At 46.0% G+C, this 13,734-nt stretch overlaps 1 protein-coding gene across 2 annotated transcripts in view; it reads left to right on the forward strand.

Annotated features, from left to right (window-relative positions):
- The window catches only part of grid2ipb (glutamate receptor, ionotropic, delta 2 (Grid2) interacting protein, b), a 32,219-nt gene extending 24,401 nt beyond the window's left edge, over positions 1-7,818 (forward strand). The window contains exons 15-25 of one of the 2 annotated variants that reach the window (XM_071409705.1): positions 69-388; positions 1,712-2,734; positions 2,834-2,921; positions 3,474-3,551; positions 3,841-4,037; positions 4,318-4,473; positions 4,791-4,877; positions 5,195-5,324; positions 5,665-5,783; positions 6,040-6,204; positions 6,316-7,818. In XM_071409705.1, coding sequence (XP_071265806.1) covers positions 69-388; positions 1,712-2,734; positions 2,834-2,921; positions 3,474-3,551; positions 3,841-4,037; positions 4,318-4,473; positions 4,791-4,877; positions 5,195-5,324; positions 5,665-5,783; positions 6,040-6,204; positions 6,316-6,387 — 2,435 coding nt within the window. In that variant the 3' untranslated portion in view covers positions 6,388-7,818. Of the gene's footprint in view, positions 1-68; positions 389-1,711; positions 2,735-2,833; positions 2,922-3,461; positions 3,552-3,840; positions 4,038-4,317; positions 4,474-4,790; positions 4,878-5,194; positions 5,325-5,664; positions 5,784-6,039; positions 6,205-6,315 lie in introns of both variants that reach the window. The other variant, XM_071409704.1, reaches the window with a different exon arrangement.
- The last annotated feature ends 5,916 nt before the right edge of the window (positions 7,819-13,734 follow it).

Raw genomic sequence — 13,734 nt, forward strand, 5'->3', positions numbered from 1 at the left:
ACGCTGAGTCACAAAGTCCTCTGTTAGATATCTTTGAAATAATGCAGCGTTTCTTCTCCCCCCCACAGGGAACCGTAAATCAGGTCTGTCTCTGACATGGAAGGAGCCTCTGCCCGACCCTCTGTATGAGTTCTATCATGAGGGAACCACCCCGTCTCCTGGCAGCGTTGACTCCAACCCTTACGTGAGCCTGGAGAGCCCCCCTCCGTCTCCCCAGCACTCTGACGACCCCACCAGCCCCCTGTCCAGACGCAGGAAGCTCTTCACCTTCTCCAGACCCCCCCGGAGCAGGGACACGGACAAGTTCCTGGACGCTCTGAGCGAACAGCTGGGACACCGTGTCACTCTGGTGGATAACTTCCTCCCTGGAGAGAACGATTATGAGGAGGTGAGAGACAGAGACAGTAGATGAAGAGATAGTCACTGTGAGGAGGTGAGAGACAGAGACAGTAGATGAAGAGATAGTCACTGTGAGGAGGTGAGAGACAGAGACAGTAGATGAAGAGATAGTCACTGTGAGGAGGTGAGAGACAGAGACAGTAGATGAAGAGATAGTCACTGTGAGGAGGTGAGAGACAGAGACAGTAGATGAAGAGATAGTCACTGTGAGGAGGTGAGAGACAGAGACAGTAGATGAAGAGATAGTCACTGTGAGGAGGTGAGAGACAGAGACAGTAGATGAAGAGATAGTCACTGTGAGGAGGTGAGAGACAGAGACAGTAGATGAAGAGATAGTCACTGTGAGGAGGTGAGAGACAGAGACAGTAGATGAAGAGATAGTCACTGTGAGGAGGTGAGAGACAGAGACAGTAGATGAAGAGATAGTCACTGTGAGGAGGTGAGAGACAGAGACAGTAGATGAAGAGATAGTCACTGTGAGGAGGTGAGAGACAGAGACAGTAGATGAAGAGATAGTCACTGTGAGGAGTTGAGAGACAGAGACAGTATATGAAGAGATAGTCACTGTGAGGAGGTGAGAGACAGAGACAGTAGATGAAGAGATAGTCACTGTGAGGAGGTGAGAGACAGAGACAGTATATGAAGAGATAGTCACTGTGAGGAGGTGAGAGACAGAGACAGTGTATGAAGAGATAGTCACTGTGAGGAGGTGAGAGACAGAGACAGTAGATGAAGAGATAGTCACTGTGAGGAGGTGAGAGACAGAGACAGTGTATGAAGAGATAGTCACTGTGAGGAGGTGAGAGAGCCAGAGAGTCACAATTAGACAATGTGCGCTCTAAGAGAATTGGTGTGAAATGTTAATGATACCAGATCAAATTCGCCAACAGGCCATCTGTGCCTACAGTAGTGTTATTGAGTGAAGAAACAGTTATGTACAAGTTATTTAAGTATCTACAGTGTAGTAAATCCAATGTTTATGAATAAGATACAGACGGTACAGTATGTGAAGTTGTTATTGCGTCGACAGATACAGTATTTATGGAGTTGGTTTCCATTGTTTCTGAAGAAAAGCGGTGCATATGAATAGGAAATTATTAGATACATTATCGTCGTACAATAAAGGTTGATTATAAGGTGTGTGCAGACTATTCAGGATGTATACAGTGATAAAATGACCATCAGATTATACAGTATGTGTGCGTCTGATTGTAAGGTTTCTGAAAACTGTATACGGTTATAATATGTAAATCAGATGACATGGTGTGTCTAATTATATAGTATGAGAATGATGATTATCTGCTGTGTCCAGATGAGTTTCCAGGATGAGCAGGAAGTGAGCTACCTCCCCCGTCAGCTGAGCAGTGCCAGCAGTGAGGACATCAGCAGCAACGATGACGCCACCTCCCTCACCTACTCCTCCGGGTCAGAACACATCCCCATCCCCCCGCCCCCCCAGAGCGCCCCACCGCCCCCGCCCTTCCCCACCCCCCTACCCCCGCCACCCTTCGGCTTCTCCGACCCCCTCCCCATTACCTCGGTCCTCTCTCACTTTTCCCCCGAACACATCCCCCGGGCGCGCATGTCCTTCCAGCCGCAGCACCCAATCATCCCCCCTCCCCCGCCCCCTCCACGGACCTTCGCGTACAACAGGCCGACCCTACACAAGGTGCTGCCGACCAGGGATGAACTACAGGACCGTTTCCACCACCAAGCACCCCAGATGACTCTCCCCCTGGCCCCTTGCTACTCTCCCCAGCCCTCTCGCCCCAGGAACCTGCCCCGCCAGGCCAGCCAGCCTCAGCCACTGACCCAGCCCATCCTGTGTCCCCAGCCCTCCCCTCAGCCCAACAGGCAAAGCCAGCTCGCCCTCCAGAGGCACCACCAGCTTCACCACCAGCCCTACCAGCCCCTGCTGTGCCACCAGCCCTACCAGCCCCAGCTGAGTCACAGCCTGCCCCCCCAGCCCCCACACCTGTCCCAGCCCCAGAGTCACCCTCCCCAGCCTCTTCACCTGTCCCAGCCCCAGAGTCACCCCCCCCAGGCCCCTCACCTGTCCCAGCCCCAGAGTCACCACCCCCAGGCCCCTCACCTGTCCCAGCCCCAGAGTCACCTTCCCCAGCCCCCTCACTCAAAGACCTACGAGACCCCTATCTCAGTGTCAGAGCTCCAGAAACACAAGGTGCCCCCACCGCCCCCTCCACCACTGCCGCCCCCGTGCGACCCGCCTCCACTGCCCAATTCCAGTCCCTGTGCTGGGGACACCAACCACATGAGTGTCAAGAGGCTACGCTGGGAGCAGGTAGAGAACTCTGAGGGGACCATCTGGGGACAGGTACGTGTGGAGTCTATTATATTAACCCTGAACCTGGAATCAGTACTGTTGTTGTTGTTTTGTTCAGACATGCATTGACAGGTACTTTGTCTGCTTTAGCTTGGAGAGGACCCTGACTATGACAAACTGAGTGACATGGTGAAGTACCTCGATCTAGAGCTGCACTTTGGTACCCAACAGAGTTCCAGTAAGTTCTTTATTATGACCTCTTTTCATCAAACATCTCATCTCGTAGTGTCATATCATATAATGTGTTCATATCACTGTTTCTGTTTTACCAGTTAAACCACCTCTATGATGCCATTTCTTTATATTGTCCTTCTACCGTCATTGTCTCTGATTTGATATTTATTTATTTTAACATGGAGTCCCATTGAAGGTCTCCTTTGCAAGGGAGCCCTGCATATATAATGCAATATAATGATTTTATATCATCGCTGTGTAAGAGTACATCACATTCCTTAATTCAACATGGCTTGTTTTGTGATTCATTGTGTAAGTATATTGCTGATATTCCATGTTCTTGCCTTCACAGTTCACCAAGTTGTCCCATGGTCTACTAAGCTCCTCCATTCACCTGCTCATCAAATCCATTATCCATATGGCACCACCTCCCATCCTATCCCTCCTCTCTTCTCTCATTACCCATCCATCTTTAGTGCCTGTTAGTGTTTCCAACTCTGGTGCCTGGAGAGCAGCATCCTTACACTGTGATTAAATGTGTCAGTCTCTCTTCCAGAGCCAGCCTTCCTGCCCGAGAGCTTCAAAAAGAAAGACGTGGTGGAGATTCTGTCATATAAGAAGGCCTACAACGCCTGTGAGTATGACCATGCCGTAGCCCCCAGGGATCTGAACCTTTATCTCAATGATCTGAACATACCTTCTATGGCCACGTGGCTCAAACACAGGTTCTCTGATTTCTACAGAAGCAGTTGAATGGTATTGTTATTGTTGTTGTTTTTGATCAATGAAGGCCTGTGACTGTCAATGACTGTTTTGTAGTGTGTTTTCTGTGAACCCCAGGAAGAGTATCAGTTGCTTTTGTGACAGATCCCAAAATAAACCTAGTCTCCTCCATCCCTCCATTCCATTCCTCCTCTCCTTAGCCATCCTGATCGCCCACCTGAAGCTGTCTCCAGGTGAGCTGCGTAAGGTGCTGATGACAATGACCACAGACAGGCTAGAGCCGGCCCACATCAAGCAGCTGCTGCTCTACGCCCCCGATGACCAGGAGGTCAAACAGTATCAACGCTTCGACCAGGACTCCGCCAAACTCAGTGACCCTGACCAGTTTGTCCTGCAGGTAACAGAGACACTGTTGTGTCAATGTTTCCCAAATGGTGGATCGGGGACGTTGTCTATATTGGTCCAGTCAAATCAAATCAAATGTTATTTGTCACATACACGTGTTTAGCAGATGTTATTGCGGGTGTAGTGAAAATCCGTCTAGGCTGTGGCTAGAATGTTTAAAAATATCTATTTCAGTATTTTACTGTATAATATAGTAGTAGTTTACCACAGTAGTATGCTACTATACTAGCAATCGTAACAATATTTTTCAAGTTCATAATCTGTGTGCCCAGATGCTGATGGTCCCTGAGTATAAGACTCGTCTGCGGAGCCTCCATTTTAAGACGACCCTGCAGGAGAAGACAGAGGAGATGAAGGCTGGATACGAATGTATCTACAAGGCCTCAGTGGAACTCAGGAGCAGCAAGAAACTGGCTAAGATCCTCGAGGTAATACAACTACTGTAACTCGCTCCGTGGGAGTGGAATACAGGAGCTTAATGGTTGAGAAATGGCAAACGACTGTTGATTTAATATTCTTTATGGTACCCTGCTGTCAAAATCTAAGGTTATTAATGAACCAGGAGGATTTAAGACCAAAGACCCAAGATGATTCAGTTAAGAATTGCAATTTTGAAGATTTGTCTGTCTGTAAAATCATATAGGATAAGGTAATAAGAAACAGACTGGGAGGTATGCATAATGTTTTTATCGTGTTGTGTTATCGTGTTGTGTTACTGTTTCTAAACCTCTGTTTCTGTTGACAGTTTGTGCTGGCAATGGGGAATTACCTGAATAATGGTCAACCCAAGACAAACAAAACCACTGGCTTTAAGATCAACTTTCTCACTGAGGTATGGATGGATGTTCATGCTCTAGCTGACTGGGCTTTAGCCCCATTTGCCTCTATAGCAGTGGTTCTCAAACTAATTCTCAGGGACCCCCAAACGTTTCACAATTTTGTTGTAGCCCTGAACTAAGTCACCTGATTCACCTAGTCAGGGCTTGATGATTAGCTGACCATTTGAATCAGGTGTGCTAGCTGTGTAATAGTTCAAATACATGGAACGACTGGCGGTCCCCGAGGAGAGGTTTGAGAACCCCTGCGCTATAGTATTTGTGTTGTCTTTGCTTTCTAATGACAAATCCTATCTCACCTTAATTCTTACAGCTCAGCACCACTAAAACAGTGGATGGTAAATCCACCTTCCTCCACATTCTTGCCAAATCGCTATGCCAACACTTCCCAGAACTGCTGAACTTTGCCAGGGACCTCACAACCGTACCACTCGCAGCCAAAGGTACAGTAAGACGACACCACACAATGTTCTTTACCTGGCTCCGTCCTTCAGCTGGACTCTGACGTTCACTAGCAGAATGAATAAGTTCCATTTAGTACATTTACACAGTGCACAATATGTACTAAAAGTCATGTTCTTATCAGTTTCCTGATAATCCCCGTCGTTTCCTGATAGTTCCTTTTCAGCATTCCGATATGCCTTACAGCAGTTATCGCATAAGACTGAAACACTACAGCAATTACATTATAATGAATGGCATTCGCAGTAGACACTTGGATTTGCAATGGATTTGTCTCATATGAGTCATACTGTATGGTTTTGCATTGAAATTTCTCTGCAGTGAATCAGCGAATCCTGACAGCTGAGCTGGGTGACCTCCACTCCACCATCCAGGACATCAGGACAGCGTGTCAGATGATCCCTGCCACGGCTGAGGACCACTTCGCTGCCGTCATGAGTGTATCCTTTTATCAACAACAACAAATCCCTTCACAACAGAACATTTCCCACACACACACATAATCATAGTAGACAGTATAGTTAGTGTGTGCCACACAGTAACACACTGTAGTAATTAGTAGTAAGTAATTACACTGTAATTGTATATAATTACACCATACATAACAGTCGTCAGAATGTTACTAGTCAGAATGTTTTACTGTGCTTCAAATGGTCTAACATTTTGACAGTTTTACCCTTGACCCTGGAGATAAAGGGCTTCCTGGAGAACAGTCACCCAGCGGTTCAGTCTCTGGACTCTCTGCAGCTGAGAGCCATGGATGAGTTCACTAAGGTGGCCTCTTACTTCGGAGAGGACAGCAAAGCCACCTCCACTGAGGCCTTCTTTGCCATTTTCGCTGAGTTTACTTCCAAGTTTGAGGTGAGCCGGTAGCCATAGTGATGCCCTTGATAGGTCTCTGACTGTACAATTTGACAGCGTTCAAGTGTGTCTGTGACTCATGCATGATTTTGATTGGTTCATGTTTTCCAGAGAGCACTGAATGAGACCCAGGCTACAGAGAACCCCTGTATCCCCAGAGTGGCCTCTCCCCTGGCCTGGTAGAGACGAGAGACTGGATAACTCCTCTGCTCTCCTCAACCAAAGTGCCAAGACAACACGAAGAAACAGTCACAGCTACTGGGACACAAACAACATGATCTTCAACACTGCGGAAGGACCTATGGCCAGGAGTTCTTCCTGACCATGTCATCTGACCAGAAAGAACTCTGAGCCCTAGGGCCCACAGTTGTCCCTGGTAAGATCAAGTGGTACAAGAAATTAGTAATGAAGATGAATATGTTTAGATAAGAGTATATATTTGATATTGGATTATATGAAATTGAAATTATATTGAAATTGTAAAGCATAGATGTATATGGAAATTACATTTTAGATGGCTGATAGTCAAACGTATATGAATGTTATCTAGAGCTGAGCACTATTTTTACAGATGGACTTGATCTGAAAAGTGCACAACAGAAACTCAAATTCCATTCACACATACTCACTGCCTCTTAGATTATGTGATGATAGAACGCAGTATTAACCTACCAAGAATCATTACATTGGCATGACAATAGTACTGTGAATTATTATTTAAAAAATTAGAAGCTTTCTGGTGCCAACGTACCTGCAGTCATCCTAACGTTTGGCATTTCAAAAGTTGCACTCGGGAGAGGAAACAAAAAATAATGCCAGACTCCTGCGGGTTTGAAGTGTTTTACAGTGTGATGAACCACATGAAATAAGATGGTTAAACCACTGGGGCTAATATATGGATAGCTGCTAACGGAAAGACATCAATCCATTTGAGCATTGAGTGGTCCAGGCAGCTCTTACTGTCACTGTGGTTGTTATTGATGAACCGTCCATCTCTGCCATAACTTCACCTGAATTTGTATCTTGTTTTAGAACAAATGTTCACTTTTTTTCTGATGTTAATTTAAAGCTGTTTTGATGGTATTTCTTTAATACTGTACGTGTTTCTACTTTCCCTCCATAATTCCTTTTTACATTGGAATTTCAGTCAGAGCTGCCATCATGAAAATACAGATGTATTTATTTACAGACCTATCGTACCAGGCTTGCAATTTGTCTTCATGTTCAAAAAGACACTGCAACACATTTAAATATTGCCACTAGTGCAGTACAGTGTTGACAACTGTCCGGAGCATTTGCATGTTTGTATAGGTGTTGTTTTGTGTTATATCTGGATTTGTTTACTTTTATTATATTCTGACAAATTGGGTCTGAAATGTAGGCCTATTATAACATTTGGTCGATTGAAGTTTATTGTTCATTTATTGAAATGTTCATTTTGTAAAAGTGTGTTTTATATGTTTTCATTGATATTATTGGAGTACTTTGTATAGTTAAAAAAATATTGACTTTTTATGTTGGCCATATGGTTGCTTCTGGATCAGTTGTATTTGTTATGGATCTGTAAAAAAAAAACATGAATGCTTGACAAATAAATCTGCCTGATACCCGCGAGCTTCTTTGGCACTAATGACAATCATGGACCAAATAAAGTCGAATTTGTTTTGTGGTGATGCAGTTGCCATAGTAACAGGAAAATGGCAGTAAATCCTTTGCCATCATCAAATCAAATCAAATTTTATTAGTCACATGCGCCGAATACAACAGGTATTCACCTTAAGGTGAAATGCTTACTTTACGAGCCCCTAACCAACAATGCAGTTTCCAAAAATATGGACAAGAATAAGAGATAAAAGTAACAAGTAATTAAAAAGCAGCAGTAAAACAACAATAGCGAGACTATATAAAGGGGGGCACCGGTACAGAGTCAATGTGCGGGGGCACCGGTTAGATGAGGTAGTATGTACATGTAAGTAGAGTTATTGAAGTGACTATGCATAGAGAACAAAAACAGAGTAGCAGCGGTGTAAAATGGGGGGGGGGGGGGGGGGGGCAATGCAAATAGTCTGGGTAGCCATTTGATTAGAAGTTCAGGAGTCTTATGACTTGGGGGTAGAAGCTGTTTAGAAGCCTCTTGGATCTAGACTTGGCGCTCCGGTACCGCTTGCCGTGCGGTAGCAGAGAAAACAGTCTATGACTAGGGTGGCTGGAGTCTTTGACAATTTTTAGGGACTTCCTCCAACACCGCCTGGTAAAGAGGTTCTGGATGGCAGGAAGCTTGATGTACTGGGCCGTTCGCACTACCCTCTGTAGTGCCTTGCGGTCGGAGGCCGAGCAGTTGCCATACCAGGAAGTGATGCAATCAGGATGCTCTCGATGGGGCAGCTGTAGAACATTTTGAGGATCTGAGGACCCGTGACAAATCTTTTCAGTCTCCTGAGGAGGAATAGGTTTCGTTGTGCCATCTTCACGACTGTCTTGGTGTGCTTGGACTATGTTAGTTTGTTGGTGATGTGGACACCAAGGAACTTGAAGCTCTCAACCTGCTCCACTGCAGCCCCGTCGATGAGAATGGGGGCGTGCTTGGTCCTCCTTTTCCTGTAGTCCACAATCGTCTCCTTTGTCTTGATCACGTTGAGGGAGAGGTTGTTGTCCTGGCACCACACGGCCAGGTCTCCGACCCCCTCTCTATAAGCTGTCTCGTCGTTGTCAGTGATCAGGCCTACCAGTGCTGTGTCATCGGCAAATTTAATGATGGTGTTGGATTCGTGCCTGGCCGTGCAGTCATGAGTGAACAGGGAGTACAGGAGGGGACTGAGCCTTCACCCTTGAGGGGCCCCTGTGTTGGGGATAAGCATGGTGAATGTGTTGTTAGCTACCCCTACCACCTGGGGGCGGCATGTCAGGAATTCCAGGATCCAGTTGCAGAGGGAGGTATTTAGTCCCAGGGTCCTTAGCTTATTTATGAGCTTTAAGGGCACTATGGTGTTGAACACTGAGCTGTAGTCAATGAATAGCATTCTCACATAGGTGTTCCTTTTGTCCAGGTGTGAAAGGGCGGTGTGGAGTGCAATAGAGATTGCATCATCTGTGGATCTGTTGGTGCGGTATGCAAATTTGAGTGGGTCTAAGGCTTCTGGGATAATGGTGTTGATGTGAGCCATGACCACCAGCCTTTCAAAGCACTTCATGGCTACAGATGTGAGTGCTACGGTTCGTAGTCATTTAGGCAGGTTACCTTAGTGTTCTTGGGAACAGGCACTATGGTGGTCTGCTTAATGCATCAGTTTTACCAAATTTCTATCAGTATGTTAAATGTGCAACTAGAGGGGAAAGAACTCTGGACCACCTATACTCCACAGACACATACAAAGCTCTCCCTTGCCCTCCATTTGGCAAATCTGACCATAATTCTATCCTCCTGAATCCTGCTTACAAGCAAAAATTGGAGCAGGAAGCACCAGTGACAACATCAATAAAAAAGTGGTCAGATGAAGTAGATGCTAAGCTACAGGACTGTTTTGCTAGCACAGACTGGAATATATTCTGGGATTCCTCCGATGGCATTGGGGCGGTAGGTAGCCTAGTGGTGAGAGCATTGGGTCAGTAACCAAAAAGGTTGCTAGATCGAATCACTGAGCTGACAAGGTAAAAAATATGTCATTCTGCCCCTGAACAAGGCAGTTATCCCGCTGTTCCTAGGTCGTCATTGTAAGTAAGAATTTGTTCTTAACTGACTTGCCTAGTTAAATAAAGGTTAAATAAAAAAAGGAGTACACCACATCAGTCATTGGCTTCATCAATAAGTGCATCGATGATGTCGTCCCCACAGTGACCACAGTACATACCCCAACCAGAAGCCATGGATTACATGCAACATTTGCACTGAGCTAAAGGCTAGAGATGCCACTTTCAAGGAGCGGGACTCTAACCCAGAAGCTTATAAGAAATCCCGCTATACCCTCCGTCGAACCATCAAACAGGCAAAGCGTCAATAGAGGACTAAGATTGAATCATACTACACCGGCTCTGACACTCATCGGATGTGGCAGGGCTTGCAAACCATTACAGACTACAAAGGGAAGCACAGCCGAGAGCTGCCCAGTGACACAAGCCTATCAGACGATCTAAACTACTTCTATGCTCGCTTTGAGGCAAATAACACTGAAACATGTATGAGAGCACCAGCTGTTCCGGAAGACTGTGTGATCACGCTCTCCGCAGGGCCTGACGGATTACCAGGACGTGTACTGAGAGCATGCGCTGACCAACTGGCAAGTGTCTTCATTGACATTTTCAACCTCCCCGAGTCTGTAATACCAACATGTTTTAAAGTCCACGGCTACTAGGAGCGCCGCCTCTGGGTGAGCGTTTTCTTGTTTGCTAATGGCGGAATACAGCTCATTCAATGCTGTCTTAGTGCGACCCTCTGACTGTGGTGGTATGTAAACAACTACAAAAAATACAGCTGAAAATTCTCTAGGTATATAGTGTGGTCTACAGCTTATCATGAGATACTCTACCTCAGTTGAGCAATATCTCAAGACTTCCTTAGATATCATGCACCAGCTGTTATTTACAAAAATACACAGTCCGCCGCCCCTTGTCTTACCAGACACAGCTGTTCTGTTCTGCCGGTATAGTGTGCAACCAGCCAGCTGTATTTTGATAGTATCATCGTTCAGCCACGACTCCAAGAGCATAAGATGTTACAGTTTTTAATGTCCCGTTGGTAGTTTAATCTTCCGCGTAGCTTGTCAATTTTATTCTCCAAACATTGCACGTTTGCTAGCAGAATGGAGGGAAGTGGGGGTTTATTTGATTGCCTACGAATTCTCATAAGGCAGTCTGCCCTGTGGCCCCTTTTTCTCCGCCTCCTCTTCACGCAGATCACGGGGATCGGGGCCTGTTCCTGAGAGAGCAGTATATCCTTCGCATCTTGCTCGTCAGAGTCGTAAAAGGCAAAAAAGGATTCTGCTAGTCCGTGGTGAGTAATCGCAGTCCTGATGTCTAGAAGTTATTTTCGGTCATAAGAGACGATAGCCGCAACATGTACAGTGGGGAGAACAAGTATTTGATACACTGCCGATTTTGCAGGTTTTCCTACTTACAAAGCATGTAGAGGTCTGTAATTTTTATCATAGGTACACTTCAACTGTGAGAGACGGAATTTAAAACAAAAATCCAGAAAATCACATTGTATGATTTTTAAGTAATTAATTCGCATTTTATTGCATGACATAAGTATTTGATCACCTACCAACCAGTAAGAATTCCGGCTCTCACAGACCTGTTAGTTTTTCTTTAAGAAGCCCTCCTGTTCTCCACTCATTACCTGTATTAACTGCACCTGTTTGAACTCGTTACCTGTATAAAAGACACCTGTCCACCCACTCAATCAAACAGACTCCAACCTCTCCACAATGGCCAAGACCAGAGAGCTGTGTAAGGACATCAGGGATAAAATTGTAGACCTGCACAAGGCTGGGATGGGCTACAGGACAATAGGTAAGCAGCTTGGTGAGAAGGCAACAACTGTTGGCGCAATTATTAGAAAATGGAAGAAGTTCAAGATGACGGTCAATCACCCTCGGTCTGGGGCTCCATGCAAGATCTCACCTCGTGGGGCATCAATGATCATGAGGAAGGTGAGGGATCAGCCCAGAACTACACGGCAGGACCTGGTTAATGACCTGAAGAGAGCTGGGACCACAGTCTCAAAGAAAACCATTAGTAACACACTACGCCGTCATGGATTAAAATCCTGCAGCGCACGCAAGGTCCCCCTGTTCAAGCCAGCGCATGTCCAGGCCCGTCTGAAGTTTGCCAATGACCATCTGGATGATCCAGAGGAGGAATTGGAGAAGGTCATGTGGTCTGATGAGACAAAAATAGAGCTTTTTGGTCTAAACTCCACTCGCCGTGTTTGGAGGAAGAAGAAGGATTAGTACAACCCCAAGAACACCATCCTAACCGTGAAGCTTGGAGGTGGAAACATCATTCTTTGGGGATGCTTTTCTGCAAAGGGGACAGGATGACTGCACCGTATTGAGGGGAGGATGGATGGGGCCATGCATCGCGAGATCTTGGCCAACAACCTCCTTCCCTCAGTAAGAGCATTGAAGATAGGTCGTGGCTGGGTCTTCCAGCATGACAACGACCCGAAACACACAGCCAGGGCAACTAAGGAGTGGCTCCGTAAGAAGCATCTCAAGGTCCTGGAGTGGCCTAGCCAGTCTCCAGACCTGAACCCAATAGAAAATCTTTGGAGGGAGCTGAAAGTCCGTATTGCCCAGCGACAGCCCCGAAACCTGAAGGATCTGGAGAAGGTCTGTATGGAGGAGTGGGCCAAAATCCCTGCTGCAGTGTGTGCAAACCTGGTCAAGAACTACAGGAAACGTATGATCTCTGTAATTGCAAACAAAGGTTTCTGTACCAAATATTAAGTTCTGCTTTTCTGATGTATCAAATACTTATGTCATGCAATAAAATGCAAATTAATTACTTAAAAATCATACAATGTGATTTTCTGGATTTTTGTTTTAGATTCCGTCTCTCACAGTTGAAGTGTACCTGTGATAAAAATTACAGACCTCTACATGCTTTGTAAGTAGGAAAACCTGCAAAATCGGCAGTGTATCAAATACTTGTTCTCCCCACTGTATATATACACTGCTCAAAAAAATAAAGGGAACACTTAAACAACACAATGTAACTCCAAGTCAATCACACTTCTGTGAAATCAAACTGTCCACTTAGGAAGCAACACTGATTGACAATAAATTTCACATGCTGTTGTGCAAATGGAATAGACAAAAGGTGGAAATTATAGGCAATTAGCAAGACACCCCCAATAAAGGAGTGATTCTGCAGGTGGTGACCACAGACCACTTCTCAGTTCCTATGCTTCCTGGCTGATGTTTTGGTCACTTTTGAATGCTGGCGGTGCTCTCACTCTAGTGGTAGCATGAGACGGAGTCTACAACCCACACAAGTGGCTCAGGTAGTGCAGCTCATCCAGGATGGCACATCAATGCGAGCTGTGGCAAGAAGGTTTGCTGTGTCTGTCAGCGTAGTGTCCAGAGCATGGAGGCGCTACCAGGAGACAGGCCAGTACATCAGGAGACGTGGAGGAGGACGTAGGAGGGCAACAACCCAGCAGCAGGACCGCTACCTCCGCCTTTGAGCAGGAGGAGCACTGCCAGAGCCCTGCAAAATGACCTCCAGCAGGCCACAAATGTGCATGTGTCTGCTCAAACGGTCAGAAACAGACTCCATGAGGGTGGTATAAGGGCCCGACGTCCACAGGTGGGGGTTGTGCTTACAGCCCAACACCGTGCAGGACGTTTGGCATTTGCCAGAGAACATCATGCTACCACTAGAGTGAGAGCACCGGCAGCATTCAAAAGTGACCAAAACATCAGCCAGGAAGCATAGGAACTGAGAAGTGGTCTGTGGTCACCACCTGCAGAATCACTCCTTTATTGGGGGTGTCTTGCTAATTGCCTATAATTTCCACCTTTTGTCTAT

Source organism: Salvelinus alpinus, chromosome 7 (assembly GCF_045679555.1).
Source record: "Salvelinus alpinus chromosome 7, SLU_Salpinus.1, whole genome shotgun sequence".
NCBI classification, from domain to species: domain Eukaryota; kingdom Metazoa; phylum Chordata; class Actinopteri; order Salmoniformes; family Salmonidae; genus Salvelinus; species Salvelinus alpinus.